The 27,267-nt window shown below is 45.7% G+C and overlaps 1 protein-coding gene across 1 annotated transcript in view; it reads left to right on the forward strand.

Annotated features, from left to right (window-relative positions):
• Fam171a1 (family with sequence similarity 171 member A1) overlaps positions 1–27,267 on the forward strand; it is a 110,780-nt gene that overhangs the window by 45,067 nt on the left and 38,446 nt on the right. The window contains exons 2-3 of the mRNA XM_021154949.2: positions 13,711–13,938; positions 22,072–22,164. Of these exons, the coding sequence (XP_021010608.1) occupies positions 13,711–13,938; positions 22,072–22,164 (321 nt within the window). The remainder of the gene's footprint in view (positions 1–13,710; positions 13,939–22,071; positions 22,165–27,267) is intronic.

Below are 27,267 nucleotides of genomic sequence, written 5' to 3' on the forward strand. Positions count from 1 at the left end.
TGGTGATAATTAAAGACTACTTTGTCCCCTTGCTTACAACTCTCCTTAGTGTTGCTAAGTGGTAGAAAATCCAGCTTCTCTTCTTCCTCTTTCTGTTCCCGAATCATGCACACGTACGAGTCAGCTAGCTCCCCAACTCTGACTCAGGACAACATTTCTCTCTTATCCCTTTGTCCCACACACGTCTTCTACTGGAGTCTGTCTTATACAATGCTGTAAGATATGCCACTTCCCTCCCCTACTTAAAATTTTCAATGACCCTCTCTCTGTCAAAAGTCCTTCTTTGAATGCCCTAGTCTGCTAAGTTGTTCTACACTTGACCATCGTCTGAAGGTGACTTGGAAATTAGTTTGTCTCCTCTTGGGCTGACCCCAATAGGTGCTTAAGCATTTTCTATGATCTAAACGTTGTTATAAATTTTAGAAACTTCATCCTCGTAGCAAGCGTGAATGTAACTAGTTCTCTACCAAAACTCTGTACACAACATGGCCTCAACCAGGGGAACCTGGGCTCATCTAGTTCTTTAATAAAGGTTTTATTGTTATCAAGGTAGGAGGCAGCTTGCTGATCAAGAGACAGATGTCACTGAACACTGTTCTGGTCCCTAAGAGGAACGGACATGCTGGACCACTAAGGAGACTCCAGCAACAGGGTGCAGCCCATGAGCAGTAGAGGAGTGAGGAAAACTTGGTGAGAGCTGGGGTGGGGGGCTGGGGAGTAAGCTTGCATGTGTGCATGCTTGTGTGTGTGTGTGTGAGAGAGAGAGAGGGGGGGGGAGAAGAGTGTATGAGAGACAGAGGAGAGAAGTAAGCTTGCATGTGTGCATGCTTGTGTATGTGAGAGAGAGAAAGAGAGAAGAGAGAGTGTGTATAAGAAGGAGGGAGTAAGGATCAGTCAGGTCAACCATTTAGAATTGGGTAATTTGAATATTTTAAGTCTATTCTAAAGTTTGAAAGCTGTCCCCATTTTTCTGGTCTCTGGCCCTGGGATAAGGGCAAAGCCATGGTAGCCTGGATTGTAAAATCACTATAGGATGTGATTAGGAATGTGGACTCTGGGTTGGTCAGTTGCTTATAAAAATCATGTACAGGAATAAGTAATTTATTATCTCAAGGAGATAGTTATTCTGGAGAACAGTGGTCTCCAGACCCCTGGATTGGTCAGCTAATCTCCAAAATGTCAAAGCATCAAAAAGGCAGAACACAAAGCCACATTCATGCACCTACTTACCCTTGTGGTACCATGTCAGTTACAAGCTATCTGTGCAACCTTGACAGAGAACAAAGGGTTAAAGGTGATTACATAGCTGAGACCCCTCTGTAACTATAAAACCCAGACACTTCACACAGCTTCCTCACAATTCCCAAGTTCTTCAGGCCCATGTTCCAGCGGGAAGGTACACCCCAGGAGCAGACCCTCAGCCAGGACACTGAATGGCTGTCCCACTGTGACTTCTGCTCAAGGAGGTTGGCTTAGCAGCCAGATTCCCAAACCTTGCTTTAATCTCTTTCACGTGTGGACTTCCCTGCCTGCTTCCGTAGTCGTAATGCTTTTGGCTAATGGCCTCTCTCGGGGATATAACCATTGGCCCTGAAGCTTTCCTAACTTCAGAGTTCCTGGTCTGAGCCAAACAGATAGTAAATATCTAATCCATGTCTGTAATGGGAATTTTTAAAAAAATGCCTGTGTGAAGGAAAACTAAAAACAGCACTGAAGTGGAAACCTAAGGGTTCTTTGGAAAGTCAGTTGGATGGCGTTTTGCTGGGGCAAACACGTGAAACATTTAGCTGAAGTGGACACAGATGAAAGACCTAGGCAGTCTGATAAAGGAACTTTTCGATGAAGAAGACACAGGAGAGAGGATGTTCTGCTAAAGCAAACACATGAAAGGGCGTGTGATGAAAGATTCTTTGCTAATGACGTGCATGTATTGGTCTGCTTGTACACTGCATAGGTGAGCTACATTTGCCAGGACTACATAGAGAGAAATGCACCAAAAAACTTCTGGTGGTGTGCTGCAGTTTCTTCCAGCTTCTTCGGGCTCGGGCTGATTGGCAGAGTGATATCAGCTGAGACAGATGCATGTGCTGAGGCAAGGCATGTGGAGGACATGTGATGTTTGGAGAGAGTAGAAATAGGACTTGACAGACAGTGAGAAAGGCTGAGCTAGGCTTGCTGGTACAGCTAGCTGTGCAGTGCTTGTGGGCCTCACATCTTCGCTGATCTTTGCTTCGCTGAGAGAGGCAGAGCAGAGAACTTCCCCTGTGGTCCCTCCGGGTCACTCCTATTGACTCGAGGCTGAGACCTGGCTGTCATTGCTAAGTAGTGGCACTGCTGCTGATTCCTGTTTGCTGTCTTGACTCTGCTGACTGGACTGGTGGTGTATCCGTGAAGTGTTTGTGAATGGATCGAGCTGCTACTGCTGACCTGTGGATTCCAGACAACATAGATGGGAGTTGCTCCAAAGAACCTTTCTTTCCCACTACCTCTGATGGGTGTGGGCTAGAAGGGAGGGTAAAGCATTTAAGAACCATCATTAAAACTATGTTTTGAAAAAATTAAAGTTACACAGCACCATTTCCAAGTCCAGCACAAGTTACAGCGGGGTTGCCTCTTGGAAAAAGCTGTTCACCGAGTCAGCTGTGAGTGGGTGTGTGCAGCTCTCTTTGTTCAGGGTCTAAAAAACACTATTGACATTGCTGCTGCCAGGATGTGAGTATTAAAGGTTAAAAGGTGAAAGGTTAATCCACTTGGCACCAATCTATGAATTTAAACTGTGTGGAAAATACTACACATTGATGTTTAATATCAGAAAGTTAATCAGAAACAATACTTTTCTGTTTGTAATAGATTTCCACCCCTCACCCCCCCACACACACACAGATGAAGCAGGATATTTCAGTTGTGTTGTGAAAAATTTTAAGTTTCTCAGAGACCCGCACATTGGATTTCATAAATATTGGTGTCAGTCGGTCCATTATGCGGCTTCATAACTTGTAGGCATGAGCATAGTTTACTGTGCTGCCCTATTTTAAAAAACAGATTTGAAAAGCAAAATTAATGTTTGACTAAGCAAAAGAATATGTTTCTGAATGCCAAACAAATAGCGACCGGTCACCTACTTAGCATATCATTTGGATTCTGCTCTTGGGTGACCTAAATGTGGCCTCCATGGCTTACAGTTCAATGAGAACTAAAGAGGATCGGTGCCTTGCCTTAAACATGAAATTCTTACCAGGACTCACAGAAGACAAGCCTCTGATTCTACTTCTTCCTGGCATCTCGTGGGAAAGACTGGACCTCTGTGGAACATTCTAGAACAGCATGTTAAACCAGTGAAACAGAACTTCCGGCCCGTGGGAGGGAGGGAGTGCGGCATGAGCAGAGGCCGTGATGGAAGCCCCAGCTTGGCCATTGCCGACCAGGATTATTAAGAATCTGAAAACCCGCCAGTGAAAGAACATTGCTTGGGACGTGGAGCCTTCACATCCATGTTTTCCTCTGGCTCTCATTCACCTCCTCAGGCCTCAGCCTCTTCCCTGCTTTGCTACATAGTAGATGGGATGCTTTGCGTAACTGTCAGAGACTCTCTAGAGCCGAGGAGCCTAGCCTTCCTGGAGACGAGTACCCTCTCCTGGCACGATGCTATAGCTGCTGGGAGAAGAGATGACAGACCATTTACTGATCATGGTAGAAACCATCATCAGCATCCCTGCCCCAGTGTCCTGAGCCCTACCTTCCGAAGCAGCTCAGAGAAGCCAAGATGTGCACTCTGTGCACACAGTGAGGTGCTTTATATGTCAGGAACCCAAATCTTTCCTAGTGGGCAGTGAGCTGGCCTGCCCTATGCTGTAGCAGGAGACATTAGATCTGCCTCGCCTGGTTGTTCACTGAACAGATACCCTTAAAAGACAACCTGGGAGCCAACATTATTACTCTGAGGTAGAGTACTTCCTGGTGTGTAAAGGACCCTGGGTTCACCCCCTGGCCCTGCAAAAGCTGGAAGTTAAAGGTAGCTCGGCCCAGGACATTCAGTGCCTTGCACATGAGCTGTGCAGAAATAGATGAGGCACACTGTGTTATCACTATTATGTGTGAGAGATACAGAATCAGCAAGGTACAGCCAACTCCTCAGTAGAACCTGTCCAGAGGTCTCTTGGGATCTTTTAGGTTCTTTCCTGTGCTATCTTAGCAGTCAAATAATCAGAGATCAGATGATTATAAAAATGTCTAATATGTGTCTCACTCTATGAGAAGTACCTCACACTGGTACCTCTCAGTAGCCGAGAGATTAGGAGCAGAGACATCGCCTATTTTTTATACAGGAGAAAATTCTACTTTGAAACTGTACGTTGTAAGTGGCAGAGCTGACACTAAATTCAGGCTGCCAGAGCCCAAAGCTCTGTACCCAAGAAGCGTACACTCTCTCAACTTCCGGTTTTCTGTGATTAAGAAGCTGACGGTGTGGTAGCACTAGTGGTGGCGATGCTGGTGGGTCATGGTGCTAGTGGGGGTGGGTACCAATAGGGGGAGTGGGAATGGTGGTGATAGTGATGGTGACGGGTTAATAGTGGATGACAGCGAGAGCAGTAGTGGTTGTGGTAAAGGTGATGGTTTTTATGATGTCTCACAGGTAAGATTAATGGAGTGCTTGCCATGTAGTGACATCAGGAAGATCCTACTACCAGGCATTATATAAATATTGTTACCCGTCAGTCTTCCAGCAAAACCTACAGTCTCTTCAAGGCAGTTGACATTGCTATTTTATGAACAAAGAGTGCTGGATTGCAGAGGCTGTAAATGCCAGTAGTGGTAGTGCATCCTGGTAGGATTTGCTAAAGGAGGCAGAGGAAGGAGGATCATGAGTTCGAGGCCAGCCTGGGCTACACAGAGGCTGTAAATGTTTCAAGACCTGATTGAGTTAGCAGCATCAAATCCCTTCTCATACTGCTTTGCCACAAAATGGACACTCCAAAAATGTTCCTAAATAGACACTGATGTGGCCTGGAATGTCGGCTCCGCCTGGATTGTGCTTCGCAATGAAACAGCTCAGTGTAGCTTCTTAAATAGCTCCCTTTCTTTGAGAGATAAGCTCATATGTGTAACTTAATCGCCACATTGATTAAACTTGAGCTTCTGAGGGCGCCTTCGTCTGTCTCTTGTACTATTTCAAGTGTCAGGGAGTCTCACACACTTGAGCCGTTCACAGCCTTCCAGCAGCCTCTTCCACTGGCCCTTTCTTTCCCATTTTCTTTAATTCTCAAAGTAATTAATGAATCCGATTCTTCCCAGTTGCCTCCCATTTAGCACTTGTATGTGCTGAGCCTCTTCCCATGGGGAGATATGATTTGCTAAAATAACCATTATCATTCTCTTCAAATCTCAAGGCTTTGTGCAAAATAAATGCTATGCAGTTTTGCTCTTACTATATCCCTAGACCCTCTCTCCCCAGAGAAACGATACAGGTGGAGCTGGAAATAAGTACACACAATTTTTCCCCTAACCAGGTTGCCTTGGTAACCACTGCACTAGCATCTTCCAACAGATGTCTGAAGCTTGGCTGAGGTGTGTACGCTAGTTTTCCAGACATGTTTACCGTCGCTCATTAACTTAGGCATCCCCAGTATCTTCCATATCTGCATGACAGGAATCTGTGCCTTCCTGGGCATTTTTAAACACCAGTGAAGCAACAGTACCTTAAAGCGGTGTCTGTTTGTCACCATATTGTGTCTCTGTCCTTCTCGTGTTCAGTTATACGGTGACCGTGTGAAGCTCAGTGAACACATCTCATGTTTGCACTGCTGTGTAATTACCATTATCTATCGTACAGTGTCTGACAACAATGAGACTATTGGTAGACCTGTGAATGTCCATCAGCCTCTATGGACAAGTTCTATGAAGCTTGGACAGACCATGACTTTTTCCCCCTTTAACCATATTTACTATGTTTTATATCATTAGCTGTTTTAATTATTCTTTGAACAAGCCACATTATCTTTTTGCTGAGTAAGTCCTTCAGTGGTTCCTGATAGCACATGCAGAAGGCTAGGGTTGGATCAGTCTAGTTTGCTGTATAACTGAGGAGATAGCTTATTTAGGTGAGATCGTAGGAACATGATGTCTTTCATTTTTCCCATGAGCATGTGGTTATGCATGTAAATTATGCAAGTCCAGCAGTAGCTTTCAAAAGACCCAGAGATGTTTAGCTCAGGAACACCTTGGCTAGCTGCAAGAATCCAGCTATCCTAAATTTGCTCTAATGGCAGAAGGCACATGCTGAAGCAGCCCCAACAATCTTCCTTTTTATCATGCAGCATAACAGAGTGTGGATGACGCTTTACCTCAGCAGTGAATGGACGGACTTTACAGGAGCCTTAGCCAGAAGTTACGGGAGGTTGTTGATATTTTCTGTTTCTATTATAGTGTGTTTCAAGTGAAAGTTATCCTGACACTTGAAAAATACAAAAGTAGGGTTATATGTGTGTGCACGTGTGTGTGTGTGTGTGTGTGTGTGTGTGTGTGTGTGTGTGTGTGTCTGTGTGTTTCTGTGTCTGTGTTTGTGTGTGAGAAAGAGACACACACAAAGACAGAGAGAGACAGATTCCTTTAACTGATGTATTTTTATCAATGTTTGGTATTCTGCATCGCAACACTCTGACAAGTGGGTTAGAAATTCCTGTTCATTGTATAATCATCAGTTTGTGCTTCAAACATGTTAGGGACGTATGACAAAGGGCTAAAGGAATCCACTGATTGGCTGCCCTGAGATCTTCTGGCCAAGCCAGAAGTGTGTGCATAGGAGACACAGCTCGAGAGGTTGAGAGAAGAGAGCACATCATGTGCAGAGCCTGTCAAGACTGTGATGGGAGTAAGATGCTCTAAGAATGTGCCAGGAACCCTCACTGGCTCCCTGCACAGAGCTCTTCTCGTTATTTCCCAAGCTGAAGCTGCTGTGTCGACCACATTGCCTTCTCTCCCCGAGCTGCTGTGCGCGAGTCATCTGGCTAGGGTGGTAGACCATTAAATGGAGCGCAGAATGGCAGTCTGTGTTCCCAAGAGCCGTTGTTGCAAACTTATCTTCTCCGTGCTGCTCCAGTGGGTAGAAAGGAAGCCAGATACTGGTATAGAGATTTCAATACCCTAGTGAACACTAAGCAATGCTTTTAAGAATAAACTGAGCAGAGGTAGGAGTTCCTTATCACACATGACCTCAGATCAACAGAGAGGTTTGCAGAGGCTTTTTGTACCATCGACAGTGACAGGTGCTACCTGGAGAGCAGCTGGAGAGGGCTAGGGGTTTCTAGGGCCCTGCACTGAAGTGTGCCTGCACTGTCCATGCTCTGTGAGGGGCCAGTACAGGGGTCTGACCTCTGCACTCATCAAGGTGAGTATTCCTTTTAGAATCAGACACAAGGATTGCCAAGTGCCATAATAAGGCTGGGAAGGGAATCCAAGAGCATACAAGTTATAGCAGATAATCATTAAGCTATGTGAAATGTTACTATCCTTCTTCAGTTTATATATGACACAATAATCTCTTTTTGAGGCAAGGAATTTTTATGTAGCTCAAACTTGTCTTGATCTCACATAGTTATTGTTACAGGTGTACACTAATTATACTAATTAATTGATTAATACTCTAACACATAATCTAGTATAAAGTATATAATAGGTCTTTAAAATATATGTGTAATTTTTAGTGGACTTCATTCTCTAAGATTTGAAAACTTTAAATGATCTGTTTAAGAAATAAAAATAAATAATAGAAGGCGCATGTACCCCATATGAAAGATAAATAAATTATGGGAATACAAGTGACAAAGTATATCTTAATTTTATCAGATCACTAAGTCAAATAAGCCTTTTGTGTTTGTGAAAGAGATAAGACAGCCTGGTAGAAAGCTGTCCTGCACTCAGTAGGCCTTCTCCAGCCTGCTTTTCCTGGCTATCTAGTGACAGAGATTCAAACCACACACTGCTGTGCTGAGACCCAAGTAACAGAAGCACACATATCTTAGATAAAAGAAGAGCAAGGGTCTGGTAAAAGTCTCATTTTAGACAATGTTTTAAGTGACTAAATGGTCTTTTACCATTTCAGTTAAGAGCTGTGAAGCCCATGGTGAATCTGTTAGATTGGGGTTAAATAGAGCTAATCAGAGTGCTGACTTCCTGCTCAGCTGCTCTGCCTGCTGCTGCGGGGCACTTCCCAGAGCGCCAGACAACATGACATCAGAGAGCAGGCCTGCAAGGGGGAAGTGGCTTTCTTTCTACAAGGCTCTGAGAACCAAGCCAGAGAGATGTCAGGTTTCCTGCTAGGATGGACTACTGTGGAAATTCAGCTCAAAAATATTTTAGGAAAGGAAAAGTTAAAAACCCAACCCCAAAAGAAAGCCAGTTTGGAGAAATTCAGAAGGAAAGCCAAAGCTCTAACAGGCAGCCACCAGCTCCACACAAGTCACCACCTCTCCAAGTCAGGTACCACAACTTCCTAGAGCTTGTTAAACTCGGTGTTGAGAGTGCAGAAGGGTGGGGGGTTAAAAAGGCAAGCGAAAATTTCTCCCAGCTTTGGTCCAGTGAAAACCTTCAGTGTTCTGGATGGTTCTGCACCAGTGAATGGTTTTAAAGGAGTGATAGAAAATGCTTAATGATGCTTGGATGATATATTATAAAATAAATGTATTCCATCATTTGTGTAAAAATAAAACAGACATTATGTGAAGCTGAAAGGGGCTGGGAAGAAAGCAAGCATGTTTTCTGCCTTTTTTGTGTCTTCAGGCAATTTTATCAAATCCCAGTTTCAGGAATCCCTGCCTGTGTGGGGATTACGTACCATAATTCGGTCCTCTTGTCCCTGCAATTATGTCAGCTTTTAGCTTATTGCTTGGAACCTCCTCCTCCCTTGCCAACAATTTGAAACGGCCTTGTTGCACTTAGTTCTAAATCTGTGACAGTGAGAGAGGAAATGTCTAAAAGATAATGCTGGACTTCTGAAAGATAATGTTTAGTTTCCTGCCCACAAGGCAGATGTTCCCTGTACTGCTTAAAATGGACTAGTCCGTGCCCACAGAGCCAAACTGTTCATGTCTGCCAAGAGCAGAGGCACTGTGAATGAAGGCAGGGAAAATTCCTCAACATACACTGTCTCCCACTTCCAGACTCTGCTACTGGCTGAGCAAAACCTGAGACTGAGTTAGAGGTGCTGGCTGTCTAAATTCCTGACTAGAAATAATTCACTGTATGAGTGTATGAGGCAGGAAGAGGCCTGAGCAACTACCTCTTGGTTTCCCTCAGTTTGAGTAGACAGAGTAGAGATCATAAGGGAAGGCTTGGGGTAAGGGGAAGGCCTGGGGTAGGGGGAAGGCCTGGAGTAGGAGGAAGGCCTGGGGTAGGGGGAAGGCCTGGGGTAGGGGGAAGGCCTGGGGTAAGGGGAAGGCCTGGGGTAAGGGAAAGGCCAAGGGATGTCGTTGAGAGAGATTCTCCTGGTCACTGTTCAGTCGGTCGGTCCTGGGTGGTCCAGCATCCGGAAGAGCACAGAGCAGTACTCACCCTAGCAGTCTTCATGAGAATAGAAGAGAGACCCACATAAGACTTTTGTGTATCACAGAACGTCTGAGAAGGCAGGCTCAACACCAGAGCAGGTTCCTAACCATATGGCAAGACTGTCCCTCCACAGTTCCAAACTGGACAACTCCCCTGTAGTCTTTTGGCCAATGGAAGAACCTGCATCTGTCCTCCAGATCAAGTACAGTGTGTCAGTATGTCAACCCAGCAGAGTCTGGGCTATCCCCTCTCTGTCTATATGTACCCAGCAGAGCCTGGGCTATCCCTTCTCTGTCTATATGAACGCAACAGAGCCTGGGCTGTCCCCTCTCTGTCTGAGTGACCAGGGAGCCTGGGAAGGTGCAAGCTTACCCACGCCACTCATTTCTTGCCCTCCCCTCACAACCCTGCTTGTCATTTCTCCGTGAAAGTACCTCCAGCTGGATCCCATAACCAATAACCAGGAAGCCATGTCCATCCCAACAGTGGTTCTGGCCCAACCACAGATGGAAGGCTCTTTCTCAGCATCCCCACCTCAACAAATGCTGTCCTGGCTTCCTGGGCCCCTCTGATTTCTGGAATTTCAAGACCCGGGCCTGAAGGGCAGTTTTGTTACTAGGCTATGCGGCTTGCAGTCTGCATGATGGATGGTGAGGGGTTGAAGTAGGGCAGCGTTGACAGGATTAACAGTGGAGGCTATCTGGGAGGTATGTGTTTTGTAATCAAACTCAACAGAGCCCAGCAATAGATACGCACAATAAGGAACAAACAGAACGGTGTCCCAAGTTCAGGTTAGAAATCAGATGTCCCTGCTTCAAAGGCTACTCTGACCTCTTACGGAACATCAAAGAAGCAGAATACAGCTTCTTGAGAGCAATTCTATTTTTATTCATGTATTATTCATCTTTTAACAATTGCATACTTAAAGGCAGCCTGCCGTGATGATATCCACCCCCGGTTCCCTCTTTCTTGCCCCTCTCCCACTCCTGCTGACTGCTGCTTCCCCAGAAGACTCCTCCCACTCTGATGTCTTCTGTTTGCTTGCTTTATTTTATTTCTTGTGCCGATAACCATGGCTGCTGCGTTTTCCTGTCTGTGACAGTCATGTCATGGCCGGAAGACAACGTTTAATAATGCTCCTTACCCAGGGCCAATTGTAGACTCTTCCTTTCAGAGTTAAAGAGGGAGTTGTGTTGATAAACAGAGCCTCACACAATCAAATGCCCTTTCCGATGTCAACAGTAGGACAACTTTTGCTGACTGGATAGTCTAATGCAGCGTATTACTCTACAAAACCTGTATCCCCATCAGCATGGAGGGTAGTACTTCTCCACCTTTAAAACAGTTTCTCATGTTGGGGTGACCCCAACCATGAAATTATTTCATTGCTACTTCATAACTGTAATTTGCTACTGTTATGAATCTTAACATGTCATGCTAAATCAGTGCTTACTGATGTCTTCCAAAATGTATCACAGAACATAAACAAAGTGGCCCGTATTAGAAGGCATGGACACGGTGGAGTCTAAGAGGCTGGTGAGAGGGAATGTCCTCTTGCTCTGTTTGCTCACAAACCACATCTTATCGTACAGTGCAGAGAGATCAGAAGCTTTAATCCCAATTGTTAGTAAATGTTACATTACCATAAAATTGCATAAATCATCAAAGGTTGCCTGGCGAAGCCCTTCCCACTCGCCCACTTCCAGAGGTGTTTTTACAATGTGAATATTACTGAAAACTGGGTTGATTTGTGTTATAGTTTAGCATATTACTTGGGTGGCAAGGAAGACCAACTTAAATAAGAAACTCTCTGTGTTATACATGTGTGCTACACCGCCTGCAGAAAGACAAGACTGGAGGATTGACTGTGTATGGCATATCCCATCCCTAATTTTCATGCTGTGGCCTTGATCCTTTTTATTATTATTATTATATTTATTTATTTAGGATAGGATGTGCATGCTCCAGCATTCATGTAAAATTTAAAACAAAACAGAACAACAACAACAAAAAAACACTTTCAAGAATTGTTTTGGGAGCTGGAGACATTGTGCGGACGTTACTAGTGGTTGCTCTTTGAGAGGATCTAGATCCTATTCCCAGCGCTTGAACATTCTGTAATTCCAGTCCTAGTGGACCACTGCCCTCTTCTGGTCTCCGTAGGCATTGCATGTATGTGGTACACAGACATACATGCAGGCAGGCACAACACCCATGCATATAAAATAAAAATAAAGGTTAATTTAAAAAATAATAATAAAAAAGGTTAGTTCTCTCCTTAGCCATGTGGGTCTAATCCAGAGAGCCTGGCTCTGCACATTCTGTGTCTGAGCCTCTCTGGTCACTTGTATGATTTCCTGGTTCCTACCTCCCTCAACGTTCCAAGTTACCACCAGCTTTTCAGATTGAAGGCAGCTGAACACATGAAGCAAGTGGTGGGTGGGTGGGTGTGTCAGGTTCACTCCTTTCCTGAGCATAAAGCGTTTACAGGAGTGGGCACCTCTTTTGAATTAGTGTCTGGCTCTGGAGTTGCCCCTGTCAGTTAATGCCTACTGAGGCTGGAGCCTGCTCCATCATCATCTCCTCCCTAGATTGTTAGATTGCCTGAGCTAGATGCTCATTCTGAAGACTTGCCTCAGACTCAGACCATGTGTCACCCAGACCTAGAGGTTTCTATAGCACGAGTTTGGTATCCACAAACCGCATGACACCTCTGTGACTTCCAATAGCTCTTCCACGAAGCTCGCAGAGTAATCTGACCCCTGCTTGCCCAGCATCCTCTCAGACCCTTTGCATCTTGCATAACCCACTATGGCTTCTCCTGGAAGTGCCTCCTTGTCTTGCTTCTGAGCCCTCCCTGGCTCTCTGCAGCCGTTGCATTTGCTTGGTACTTGCCTGTCTTCTTTACCACCCATGCGTGCTGTGACAGTTGCAGCCCTAGGGGCAGAGTCAGAGCTCAGTAAGCACCCCATGCCTGAATAAAGGGAAATCATTCATTGCGTTTTAATTTTTCAGCAGTGTAGACCTGTGTATTTTCAACCTTGATTATCTGCTTTTGCTAGTATTATTGACTTGGTACCATCCCTCTGTACACATATCTGACCTCATTATGCTTCCAACCTCCTTTTGCCACATTCTTTAGGGCCTCCCTTATTAAAAAAAAAAGTCTGTGTGTGTGTGTGTATGCAAATGTTGGAAACATGGGCATGCACTTGTGTGTATGTTTCTGAGGGCCTCGACATAGAAGTCTTCCTCTATCATTGTCTACCTTGTCTTTTGAGACTGCGTCTCACCAAACCTAGAGTTCACCAGTTTGAGTAGTCTGGCTTGTCAGCAAGCCTGGGAATCCTCATGTCTCCATCTCCACAGCACTGATATTATGAGCATGCATTGCTATGCTTGCATTTTTATGTCCGTGCTGGGATCTAACCTCAAAACCTCCTGCTCACACAGTAGACGCTATACCTGTACCTGCCGAGCCATCTCCCCAGCCTTTAACACATTTGTGATGACCAAACAGCAGTCCTGGCATGCTTATATCAGTTTTGCTGGGACAATTGCAGAGCCCACCGTGAGTCTCCCAGCAACTGCATCCTTCTGTAGCAGCCTGAGGCCATGGGAGCTGGTAGCCAGCAAGCAGGAAGGATGAACAAATATCTAACCTGTTTCCTAGTGTTGTGCTGCCTCTCAGTTATCTGTCACATGAGCAGGAAAAAAAATAAAGAACGAAGCAGCTTGTGGGAAAAAATAGGAAGTTTTTATTTTTGAAAGTTTTTTTTTTATTTTAGGGTTAAAAAAGTTTTGTTTGTTTTTTTATTTTCCTAAGTTTTAATAATTAAGAAAATGACCGGCGGACTCCCATCCGTTGAGATGGCTCAGCAGCTAAGAGTACTGATTGCTCTTCCAGAGGTCCTGAGTTCAATTCCCAGCAAGCACATGGTGGCTCACAACCATCTATAATGAGATCTGATGCCTTCTTCTGGTATGTCAGAAGAGAGTGACAGTGTACTGATATGCATAAAATAAAGAAAGAATTAAAAGAAGAAGGGGTAGGAGGAAGAAGAGGATGAGGAGGAAGAGGAAGAAAAAAGACGGGGTCAGAATTCCTTGTAAAAGAATGTAGTCCTCTTTGGCCTACTGTCAGGGTTAATGTGCATTTTCTGTTTCCAGAGGTGACCTTGAAGGTGCACATTAGTGACGCCAGCACCCACCAGCCCCTCGCAGATGCGCTCATTGAGATCTTCGCCAACCAGGTGTCTGTTGCCTCTGGCACATCCGGCACAGATGGGGTTGCTTTCATCAAGTTCCCATACAAGCTTGGAAATCAGCTGATTGTCACCGCCACAAAACACGCCTACGTGCCAAACTCTGCCCCGTGGAAGCCCATCCGATTACCAGGTAAGTGGTTCACCCTTCCCAAAGACAGACCTCCTGTGGGTCGGTGGCCGGTGATGAGATCAGACACTGAAGCATTTTTCGAGGTAGGAGTCAGGCAGGGACATCTATATGCCAATTCTGTGAGTCACCTTCTTGTGTGCCATTATGTGGAGGCATGGTGGGGCAAGTGTGTGAAGGTGGCTGGAGCCCCACCTTGTACACACACGGAGGTCACAGGAGCTCCCAGTGCTGTGCCGTGTGTGTGTTGACCAGCAGCAGTGTGAGCTCTGTACTCTAGGGCACAGCATCCTCTCTACTTCCTACAAGTAGAGAACTCTCCAGAAAGTAAAGGGCAGTGGCCCCGTGCCTGTGCCAGGAGCTTCCCTCATTGCTGCAGCAGACGTCTGCTCAGCAGCGTAAGGAGGGACACATATGTTGTAAGAGAAAGTCTCTCGTGGTGGGAGGGCATGGCAGCAGGAGCATGCGGTGGCCATCCATGCTCTGGAGGCAGAGAAGGAGCCTTCTGTTTCCTATGCAGCCCAAATCCCAGCCCTGGAAATCCCCCTGCCCATATTCAGGGTGGGTCTCCCGCTGCAGTTAACCTAGTGTAGGCAATCCTTCACAGACTATCCAGATGTTTGTCTCTTTGGGGATTCTAGATCCTGTCAAGTTGACAGTAACACCATCACAAGCTAGAACCCATGGAAGGCCAGCAAAAAGAGGGAAAGCCCTTTCCCTAGATTCCAGCTAAAGGAGATGTCTGACCTCCCCAGTGTACCATTGGATGTCCTGGGGGTGAGGGGTGCAGAGACTGTCTGGCTGCATCTGAGTAGTAGCTGTACAAGGTAGGGTCATGTTGCATTTTACACAGGCTTCAATCTCAAGCCTGGCAAACACTGAGCTGGACGCTGTAGTCACAACATTTTCAGCAACTGATTCAAATATCTGCCTCTGTTCTGTGTGGGCTTGTTTAAAGACACTGTTGGATAAACACAGCTGACCTGCAAACACTGGGCTTAAGGGCTCAGCACCATAACCTGTATCTGAGCATCATTTATCATCTATTCTCCCACAGTGCACACTATAGCCTCTCCTCACTGTACATGGGGGCCACTTAAAATAGTGAGATCGCCAGCAGAAAGCACACATGTGAGAAGCCTGTCACAAAGAGACAAAGAGAAGACACTCACCAAGGGAGAGCTGAGACAGGCAGACAGGCTGTTGCCCCATCAGCCTCCAAGCTGTATACAAGCACAAACACATGGAGACTGCTGATATGGGGGGTGAGAGGAACAATTTAGCAAACGTGTCCATTTGTAAACACAGGACCTGTGCATGGTGAGAATCAGCCATCTAATGGCTTTCATTTTGACTCCATTATAGGATTTGAAGAAAGGAAATTGTTTCCATAATGTCCTTTTCTTGAATGAGTCTGATAATGGGAACAAGACAGTTTAATTGGAAGCGTTTTAGATACACCATGAAAACACCTGGAACCGAGAACAGCCTTCCGCTAGCTGCCCCGCCCGAGTGGGCCCAGCGGGGTTGTCAGAGCCTGTGTTTCTAGCTTCTGAAATGGAATTAATTGGCCTGAATCATTTCAAAAGACCTTCCCGAGCCATTGGTTATTTGCTGACCTTTTCAGTATAATAAAGGCAGAGGCGCTCATAACTAGCACGTAAAACAAGTGTGACCAGAATGAAGCCCGGCCTCCGCTGAGAAACCAAGTAAACTGTTGCTTTAGTGTGTATTTTTAGAAGTTGGGTCTCACACTTCTGGTATTCCAAACAACTGAGAAAAAAAAAAAAAGGCAAAAAGAGCTGGGAGTTCCAAGATAGATGAGAGACCGTGGACAAGATACTTTCTTCACTGCGTGTTCCGGGTTCTAGTTCGCATGGATGTTCTTGAGAGAGCTTGGAGTGAATTCCTTTTCTCATCCTTAGCAATAACTCCTAGAAGCCGTGTTAGGTTTTCTCTTCTTCCCTTGGAGGCTTGTAGACTAAAGAAACGGATCTCAGCAAACAAGTCAGAGATCCACGAACTCCTCCATGTGAGCCACTCTGTTTACTAAGGAGGATTCTCCTCCATCTCTGTCAATGGCAGGTCTTCCCGTAGCTCTGGCAAAGAAACAGTGGTCCAGGACTACTGCACTGCTCTCTGACCAGGTTAATTGGCCTCCTCAAAAACACCCACCCCCACCACATTGCTAGTACTGCATCTTAAAATGCATGTGCCCTGCAATCCCTGCACCCTAGAGCCATTAGCACTCCTTCATGCGCAGAAGAGAAGCTCTGGAGACCCTGAGGAGCTATTAACAGTTAATCATTGCTGGGGGAGAAAGTATCTTTCCCCACAGTGATGTAGCCATTGGTAGGTTGAGCATGCGCCTCTCAATAGCCCCTACCCAGGCAGGCTCTGTCAGGCAACCCTGATTAGACTCAGTGGCTCATAAAACATAGCGAAATGTATGACAGATGGGTGAGAACTGGACGGAGGGAAGAAGAAGGTGGTCAGCAACAGTGGGGGATTGAAAGGACAATGACCAAAATATGCTGCGTGCATGTGTGAAGTTACCACAGTGTTTCTGAATTAAATACATGTGCCCAATTACATAATGTGCTGCCTAAAATCCTTGCGTGGCCTCCAGGAGTTAAAAGTGACACACAGAGCCTCCTCCCTTGGTGACTTCTCCCTTTCCTATCATGAAGGAGTCTGACTGGCACTTTCACCCTCTCTGTGTGTTATCTCTTTACCCCCTTCATGTAAAAACTTGTGTTGTATCCTGAAAACCCTAAGTGGGATGATTTTACTCCAGAAGTCCCCCAATATCCTGAGCAAAACAAGATGTTCCTTGCTCTCTGTTTTGTTTTGTTTTTTTAAAGAGGGGGGAGCCGAGTTATAATTCAATGACAGAATGTTTGCTAGCATGTGAGAGACCCTGGGTTCCATCCTTAGTGCTGGGGGTTGGTGGGAGAATGGAGATCCTGAGTATGTCCTTAGTGTGAAGAGTCCTCAGTTAACACCCTCTCCAGAGTGGATAAAAATACCATGTACTGGAAACTGTGGGCCTATGGTCACCTCCCATCCCTGAAGCAATCTATAGATTTGGGTGCATAGCCTGGTGCTCCTGCTCCTTGCCTCACATGGCAGACCGATTACAGAGACTACATCCCTTGCATCCCTCTAAAAAGAAGTAAGATTTGAGAAACAGTTTGTCAGGGCAACTTCTCTATAGATGGAAAGGCCAAAATGTTCCATGCGAGATGAGTTTTCAAAGCACATTGCCATGGTCCCTAGTGTCTTAGTCCCTATTCTGTTGCTGTGGAGCGACCGCATGAGCAAGGCGACTCCTATAAAACAAAACATTTAATTGGAGGTTTGCGTGCAGTTTCAGAGGGTTAGTTCATTATCATCGTGGCAGGAACTGGAGCAGTAGCCAAGAGCACTGCATCCTGACCTGCAAGCAGAGGGGGTGAGGGAGTCAGGGGAGATGAGGGGGAGACTGAGAGAGAGAGGGAAGGAGATATAAAAGTCTGGCATGGGCTTTGGAAACCTCAGAGCCCATCCCCAGGGACACATCTTCTCCAACAATGTCCCACCTTCTAATCCTTCTAATCCTATCAGAGCGTTCCACTCCCAAGCATTCAATTATATAAGCCAATGGTGCCATCTTACTGAGTTACAAGCCATGCCTACCTAGTTCTAGATAAAGACACAGGTAGTCTCAGAGCTCACAAACCCCACACCAGGCAGCAGAGAGGTGTTTGGGGCCAGTCAGGATGCTTCCTGGTTCTGGCGAGCTCTGAGAGGGAGCATGGCATGGAGAGGCAGGGGCAAAGCAGGCATTCTGGTACAGCCTACCCTTGTAGGCCAGCTGCTTCCTGTAAGTGACACCATCCACAGAACTCCTGGCCTTTCTTTCTGTCTAGCCAAGAGGCCTGCTTTGTGTCATTAGGTAGAAAAAGTTACAGCTAATGGTTAATATAACCTGTGAAATGTCCATGGAGATTGTACCCAGGAAGGCAAGGCGAGCTCCAAGCAGCCTTTGCTGTGGCTGTTTCTTCTTTTATTCTGATCTTCACTCCTCTAACTTTGTCTGAACTGTTCATCCAACTTTGATGTCCCACTAATTGTGATTTACTTTTTTGTTTTTTCTTTTGTTTTGGGTTGGTTTTTGTTTTGGCTGTTTGGGTTTGGCAGTGCTGAGGATGGAACCCAAGGCCTCGGGCGGGCTAAGCAAGCATTATATTATTAAGCTAAATCCAAACTGTATCCAAAATTTTCCTTCATCGGGGTGGGGTGTGGTCTTACTGAGTGACGAAATATGGCTTTAAAGTAGCTGTGCCATCTAAGTAGACCTTGAATTTTCAATCCTGCCTCAACCTCCCAAGGAGCAGATGATCTTCATGTACCATAAGACATACCATTGTATGACTCAGTCAGTAAAACATTTGCTGAGCAAGTGTGAGGACCTGACTTCTGATCTCCATAACCAAGTGCATAGTGCTCGTGCTGTGGAGGCAGAGACGGGAGAATCTCTCACCATGTTTTCCAGGTAGTCTTGTCAACCAGTGGACTTCAGGGTCATCGAGAAACATGTCTCAAAAAATAAGGTGGAAAGCCGGGTGTGATGGCACACGCCTTTAATCCCAGCACCCAGGAGGCAGAGGCAGGCAGATTTCTGAGTTTGAGGCCAGCTGGTCTACAAAGTGAGTTCCAGGACTACCAGGGCTATACAGAGAAACCCTGTCAAAAAAAAAAAAAAAGATAAAAAAAAATAAAAAGTAATAAAGGAAAGTAATAAAGGAAGGCACTGATGCTGGCCTCTGACCTCCATGTGCACATAAATACATATGCACCTACACACACACGCGCACACATGCACGCATGCACATACACACACACCCCTACACACACCAAAACACACCATTTCAAAAATGCACACTTCAAAATACCTGGCTAGTTCAGTTGGTAGAGCGTGAAACTCTAAATGTGCATCCTTCATGGCTTTGTACCTCTGTAATATCTCCATCATCTGTTTCCAGCATATTCCAGCACCCTCTATTAACTCTGTCCATTAGTTCTGACTCCCTATTTCCCATCCTTCCAGCTCCTAGCAACTTGTAAACTGCCTTCATCTCTGGCTGCGCCTGTTCTAAAGAGCGCATATAAATAGAGTTAGACAGTGTGTGGCTTCTATGCCTGCCATCCTCAGCATGTTTTCAAGGCTGTGATAATTAATTTGGTTATCAGCTTAGTGGGATCTAGAATTGTCTAGGGAAAGAGCCTCTGGCCATGCTGCGAGGGATTGTCTAGATTAAGTTAGTTGGAAAGACCTACCTCAGCTCCAGCTGGCACCATTCCATGGGCTTGGATCCTGAGCCGAATTAACAGGGAGAGAACCCTGTGCAGGAACACTGGCAGCTCCGTACTCCCTAACTGTGACCTACTGCTTCAAGTTCCCCCACCATGATGTCTCCACCATAATGGGCTGCACCCCTAAACTGTGAACCCAAATAAACTCTTCCCTACCTACGCCACTTTGGTCACATATTGTCACTCAAGTAGGTAAGTGACTAATACATCAGGCCCTCCTTCCTGTAGAACATGTCACTTCTCCATGGCTCATCTGTATGTTCATAATATATTCATAATGCCAAACTCGATCTGTTTCTCAGTTAACAAACACTGATTTGAGTTAATTCCTCTATGGACATATATGTGTAAACATACATGCACGAGTTTTTGCATGAACATGTCTCCATGCTTTTGGGCTCACATAGGGCAGAGAACTTGTTGGGCCACTGGTTGAATATCTGTATTGAATATCAGATCATCTTCTGCAGCACTAAAATGCATTCTTATGTTTGCCATGGCACTGGCCACCTTCTGCCTATTCTCTGGTTGTTCCCTGTGGGCTGTGGTCCTGCATAATGAGTAATCCTGAAGGCACAGACCACAGACCACATTTATGTGTTCTATTCAGGACAAAGCTGGCAATGGTCTTGGGATATAGCTACATCTAAGTGCACTGCCTGGATGGAGGGGGTGAAGGAGAGGCAGGCAGCACCTCTGAGGGCCTGTGGAGAGCCTGCACTGCCAAATCACTCAGACCGTTAACATTTCATCTTTCTAGGTCTTGATATTTTCATAGACATTAGTGTTACTTCTTGATGTCATAGTGTATATCCATAATCCCAGCATGTGAGCTGCACTGGGAATTCCAGGTCAACCTCAGCTACATAGTGAAGTGCTGACTCAAAAATCAATTAGCTAGCTAATTAATCAATTAAATGGCTGGGGAGAAAGCTCAGGCAGTAAAGAGCTTACTGAGATGGTAGTTGCTCACTAAGTGACCCAGGCTGGCCACGATCTCACCTTATTACTACCCCATACCCATGTTAAAAAGCTGAGCGAGATAGGATGCTAGCAACCCCAGTTCGGAAGACGCTGTCAAGTCAGGGAGATCCCTGGAGCCCACTGGCCAGCCAGCCCTACCTAACCAGTGAGGCCCAGGCCAAGAGGGAAACTGAGTCCCAAAAGAACAAGGTAGACAGCTCCTGAAGAATAGTACCTGAAGTTGGCCTCTGACCTACACACTCACATACACACACCACACAAACACGCCATATACATACACACACTCACACAAACACATCGCACACATACACTCACACACACACACACACACACACCACCATTCAGTACAAAACGAATAGATGGGTTATTTTTAAGGTGATGAAGAAATAACTTCTCAATTACTTTTTTGGCTTGACTTGGCGCCTCTCTTACCTTGGTGATGAAGTCCAAGGTCCTGTGAGTTTCCATCCACGTAGCATAGTGGTTGACGGAAGGCACCGGAATGCAGATCCTAGGCCCGGCATCTATCACCTGAGGGATGGACAATCGCTTCCTCATCTATAAGCCCATTTCATTACTGAAGAGTGAACACCCACTTCTTAGGGTTGTTTCGATACTTGGATAAATTACCCAAGTCAGTGTCCCCAGAGTGACATCCGCCCTGTCAGGGAGAGCCTGCAAATCTTAGTCTACGGTGGAATTATTTGTTTTGTTTTGTTTCCCTCAAATTTCGTGTAACAGAATGCCTGACAACTGCAGAAAGGAAGAACTCATTGTGACTCACATTTGAAAAGAAATGCTGTCTACCATGGTGGAGAGTCTCAGCTGCAGCAGTGTGAGGCCGCAAAGCACATTGTGTCCACAGTTAGGAAGCAAAGGACAGGCAGGAAATGCCCAAGGGCTGCCCCAGGGATACACTTCCTCCTAAAAGTGCCACAACCCTTCAGAGCAGCACCACCAGCTGGGGACATAGTATTCAAGCCCAGTTCACAGCCTAAAGCACATACATCTGCCAGGAAACTTGGGACGTCAAGGATCTGTGATATTTGGGTTATAGTCTTAAAGTAATATAATTTGTGTGAAGTTATTACTACGAGTCTTGGAGCATACTGCATACATGAACCTAAACACATATTTTAGAGTCTCTTAATGCTTAAACCTAACATTATATACGTGTGTGTGTGTGTATGTGTGTATGTATGTATGAATGTATGTATGTATACTCATATAGTGTACACATAATAACTTTTAACATACTCCCGTAGCACAGGATCTTGTTATGTCACTAAAATTATCTTACGAGGGAAATGGAATCCAGGAGATAATTCAGTCATGCAAACAAGACCTGAATTTGTTCCCTGGCACTCACATAAAACACCCAAGAATGGAAGTGCACATTTGTAACCCTTACCCAGAAGATGTCAAGATAGGCAGATCCCTGGGGCTTGTAAGCCAACCAGTCTAATCTGATCAGTCCTAGTAAGAGACACTGTCTCCCCCCCAAACAAGGTGGACAGTCCTGAAGGACAACACTCAAAGTTGACCTCTGACCTCCACACATTTGCACATGTCCCTCCTCCCCCCACCCAAAATCAACTTTTTTCAAGTTGATTATGGCAAGACAGTAGTTATTATAAGGATTCCAGTACTGCCATTCCACTAATCTTTTGGAAAAATCAATATTGGTGATTGGTTTAAAATCAGAAAGTAGGAAGCTTGCAGTGTTCCCAGACAGAGTGGGCTTCCGGGTTGAAGTGTCACAGTTCCCTTACGTCATCCACTTTGTCCCTGCAGTGTTTTCCTCACTGAGCCTTGGCCTGCTTCCTGAACGCTCCGCTACGCTGATGGTCTATGAAGATGTCGTCCAAATAGTCTCAGGATTCCAAGGTGCGTCTCAGTTTTAAAAAAAGAAGCAGTGCTGATTCTTAGGCCAAATGCTAACATTTGATGAGCAACATTCTTCTTATTGGATGTGGCAACAGTGAATTTATCCCCAGCTGGAACGCAACGTTTGTTGCCCCTGTGAGAAGTCTGCATTTCTGCTTTAAGTTGGCTGTAACATTACTTCTTCCAGAACCATCTTCCAAATGTACATGGGGAAAGAAAGGAGCCTCCCTGCTTAGCTCCCATCACCTCTCCTTCCTAAGAAAAGAGTCTGATGATTATTTGGGTCACTGTCCTGGTCCATGTTGCTCAATAGACATGGTCACTCACAATAGCTAGAAAGGGGGAGGGGATTTGTCTTGCTTGCCTTCTGTTTTTTAATGTGTTTCACAGTCATTGTAAACCCTCATCTCACCCCAGCCATGACTGGCTCTTAAGATGTACTAATATGGAAGGTCTGAGCACTTGCCCTCTTCCAATCAGTGTTGGGATTCAAGTTGGGAATAATCCTCACACAAGATATCTTTCTGCGATCAGATCATTTCCTTCCATCATGGACTAGAGAACCCTCCTGTTTCCTAGCACTGCTGAGTGTTGATTTGTTGTGGTGCTTACGTTTGCTTTCATTATCCTAAGGTTCAGTGATTTGGGTTCATATAAAAAAGGTGTGGGTTGGAAGTATGGCTTAAGAGTGGCTGCTTGTACAGAGGACCAAGAGAGGACCAAGTACAGTTCCCAAGTACAGTGGGCAGCTCACAACAGCATGGAACTTTTTTTCTGGGGAATTCAACCTCACCCTCTTCTTGCCTCTTTAGGGTACCTACACACACAGGTGTACACACCCACAAGACACATACACATAAATAAAAGATAAGTTCTTTATTATGCCTGACCATGTATAGATCTTTACTGACATCATTCCCTCACGGGACAATATAACACTTATTTACATAGCACTTCCAAAGTACTGTATGATTTAAAGGCTATGTAGCATATACCTGTGATCTATACAAAAACCACTGTGCCATTTTCTAGGAGGGACTGGGGCATCCTGGAATTTTCAATGGCTACACAGGGTGCCCCACATATATGTGGAGAGCAGTGTATTTTATTCTTTACTGACGATGCCATGTCTCGCCCATCATTCTGAGTCACACCCATCTAGGTGGCATTAGAGAAGGAAGCAGGTTCATTGATTTCTTCCTTAGTGTGGGGCTGCAAGGAGATGTGAAGAGTTTAATTTAGAGCTACTGATTTTAGAGGATGGATTTGAAAATAAACGGAAGTGTCTGAAGCATTTATGACTTAAGTTTCAGAGAGAAACAGAGGTGCATATTTTATTGTCACCTCACAGTAAAGTTATTATGTCTTTTCTTTTTCACAAGAGTGCTGGGCTTGCATCTTCCCTGACACTCCATGGTCTGAGTCCATGGCCTCTGTACCTACAGTTCCTCTTCCATTAGCTTTGCCAAAGCTAGAGTCATTTGCAGCCTCCATATTGCCCATCTGCCAAGACATCAATCATCACTGCATCCTCTTGTCATCGCCATGTCAACAGAGGTAGCAAGTCGCTCCCCATTCTGAAACTGCCTCCCCTTGATTCAGCACCTTAATTTTCTGTCTTGACTCTTGGTCACTCTTTGAGGGAACTCTAGTAGCTTCTTTGGGCCCCCAAGCTCCTACCCTACCCTTTTCTAGGCTCTAGGTGTCAATATTCTCTAGATATTGATTACCTCCAGTCCCCTGTTTCAAGGGGAAGTTGAACTTCCAAGGGGAAGGCTCAGAAGCAACTGATGGTTACACAGGTCACCTTGGATATCTACTGAATTATACACATCGAGCTCTTGGGGGTGTGTAATTTGCTAGAACGTCTGTCTCCATAGATGGCGTGAACACAAAGTGTAATTGGTCAGGCTGAACCTTGCTAGGCTTCCTCTCCATCCTTATTGTCACCATAGTTTCCCTGACCCTAAGCTTCTGATGACAGTCACCCAGTTGTTGCTTGTCACAGCTGGGATTGGAATAGGCGTTGAAGCCTGTGGGTTTCCTGAAGAAGCAGGTTTCTTGTGCCCATTTTTCCTCCACGCCATGTGAAAATCTCCTCTTCACTGAACCCTGTCCTGTGCATTTCACACTGGCTGGGGTTGGTGTGTAGGGTGCAGAAAGTGGACACACCAGATTCTGTCATGGTTGCGCATGCTCCTTGCAACTGCCCCTTGTACTCCTTACTGTCTGTCAGCCTTGACAGCCAGCTCTCTTGTCTTGTGTCTCTGGGAAGGACCCTGAAGAGCCCCAGAGTCCCTCTTATGCACTATCTGTGAGCACTCACCTTCACCCTGTGCAGCATCCTGTGTGACCTTCAACCCCCTTTCAGACCTCCTTCCCCATCTGAGTCACCTCGCACTGCTCTTTCCTGCCTGCCCACATGTTACCCGTCTGTGCTCACAGGACCCGGGTGGATCTCTGCACATGCTTGCAGCCCACATGCTGCTCTGAAATCACTTCACTAGGGGTAGGGTTGATACAGTTGAGAAGCTGCACTTCATGCCTTGAGTATTTCCTTCCCCCATGTCTGTCATACACTGGATGCTGATTTAGTCTTCCTGGGGCTGAGTGCTGGTCCTTTCTCTTCCTGGTTGCTGTCTCCTCACGATGCTGTCTCACAGGCTGGTATGATACAGCCTCTGTCTGCTCAGAGTCCATCCACATAGACTGTGTTAATAGTCCAATTCTTTTTGTTTTGCTCTATCCCATCTGGGACATCCCACCTCAAAGTCCACACTGTCTTTAACCTCTCCATTCACAGCAAGGACAGGCTGCAAACCAAACTCTCCAAGCCTTCTGAAGGGCTCACTGGATGTAACCCTAAAGTCCTAACCCACTTCCTACAGGGAGACCCAACCTCTTAAAGGGCCTCTCACCCCCCAAAACAGTGCCACAAGCTACAGACCATGGTGTGTGCGGCAGTTAACTGTAACATGTACTGTTCCTCATCAGCTAAGTTGTTGTATCATCACCTTGGTTTCCAGGCCCTGTGCCTGCTTCTTAACAGGGACCCAATGAGCCAATGAATAATTAGGTAATCAAGGGAATAATCAAAATTCATCTGCTCCCTGTGCGTCCCATGTAGACAGTTTCTTCATGATTGCTTTCTTTTTTTGTTCAAGTGAATTAGGGCAGAGGGTACAGTTAACACACACACACAGAGAGAAGGGGGGATTGGCATACATTCAGATAGCTTTGTTATAATTAATTGATCAGTATATGTCCACCCCTGCTTCCTGCATCTAATCAGAAGCCACCTAAGAACCGTTTCTTCGGTTCCATAGTTTCATGCCCATACCAGCTTCCTACTTGATTAACTTTACAACTCCCTGAGCTTGGAAGATTTAATTATACTGTTATTATCTCAACCAAGTTGAGGCAGGGCAGTGATAGCAATGCATCACTTTATTTTATTCAAAGCTTTTCCTCCTGGGAAGGAAGGCCGTAGGTAGTTGAGGAAATAGGAATCTGCCATCTTTGCTAAGTCAGTTCCAAAACTAGTGTGATACCAGATTTATGGGTGATACATACCGTGTTCTATCCTCCGCCGGTCACGGCTTGCTGCTTATGCCATCTTTCAGTGGGTATAAATTATATAGCACTATAAGCAGGTTACCTATGTGTGTTGCTCAGATGCCATGACATGCCAGCCCATCCTGGGAGGGTCCCCAAGCTTGATGATGGTTCACCTAGAAACTTCATCCTACCAACTATGTGCAAGGTCACATGATGCTGCTCTAAAGGAAAAGCTTGGACGGAATAAAAGCCACGAGGCGAGATGGATACCAGCGACAAAAGAGAAAGGAAGCCATTGTTTCCACACATATGCATGAAATGTCAATAGAAGGTTTAACATAACTATACCTGAATAAAAAACATTAATGAGAGCTTCTCTAAAAAAATAGAAAATATTATCCACTTGTCTTATCTGTAGATACACTGGATGGCAATTCTGTATGTAAATTCTGTATGTAGATGTAAATTCTAACCCTATACACCAAAAAACCAATTCTCATCAGGGTAGGCAGAGTAATGAGTGTGTCTGCAAAGGTAAGCTACACAATAAATCCATGCCTCTAATGAAATTGTCATAGCAGTCAACAGCCCTTGCATTTTAAAAACGAGGCAAGTTGTTGTGCCATGAGTGTTGCTGTGGCTTTGTGAAGAAGGCTTACGACTGTGAAAGAAAAGGGGTGGGCTCATGGAGTGACTGGCCTGCGAGGGGACTTTCCCTAAACAGGCTGTGTCTGAAAATGTTTTACGTGTAAAATGCTGGCAGATTTCTTTCTGACCCATCATCAAGACTGATGAAAGAATGAAATGAGAGAGCATTGGTAGGCTCTTCTAGAGAGCTTTGTGTGCATGGCGGAAGAACAGATTGGTTGGGATCTTCTGGAGATAGGTTTAGGGGAGGAACCAGAAGCAAACCCTGAGAAGTGAAGAGATTCGCAGAGATGAAGGGGCCGCGGAGTTAGCTTCATGGATAGAGTACTTGCCACACAAGGTTGATGGCCTGCATTCAGGTCTCCAGAACTCACTCGAGAGACTGGCACAGTAATACACAGTCTGGGATACAGTACCCACTGGGACCGTGGGTGGACGGCAGACTACCCAGAGGCTTGCGAAGCAGGCAGCAGGCTTTGGTAAGTAAACGACAAGAGAAAAACTGACCCCCAATGTTACCCTCTGACCTCTGCATGTACATACTGACCCAGGGTTACCCTCTGACCTCTGTGTGTACACACTGACCCCAGGGTTACCCTCTGACCTCTGTGTACACGCTGACCCCAGGGTTACCCTCTGACCTCTGGGTGTACACACTGACCCCAGGGTTACCCTCTGACCTCTGTGTACATGCTGACCCCCAATGTTACCCTCTGACCTCTTTGTGTACACACTGGCCCCAGGGTTACCCTCTGACCTCTGGGTGTACACACTGACCCCAGGGTTACTCTCTGACCTCTCTGTGTACACACTTACCCCCAATGTTACCCTCTGACCTCTGTGTGTACACACTGACCCCAGGGTTACCCTCTGACCTCTGTGTGTACACACTGACCC

The sequence above is a fragment of the Mus caroli genome, chromosome 2, assembly GCF_900094665.2.
Source record: "Mus caroli chromosome 2, CAROLI_EIJ_v1.1, whole genome shotgun sequence".
In the NCBI taxonomy this organism is placed as follows: Eukaryota; Metazoa; Chordata; class Mammalia; order Rodentia; family Muridae; genus Mus; species Mus caroli.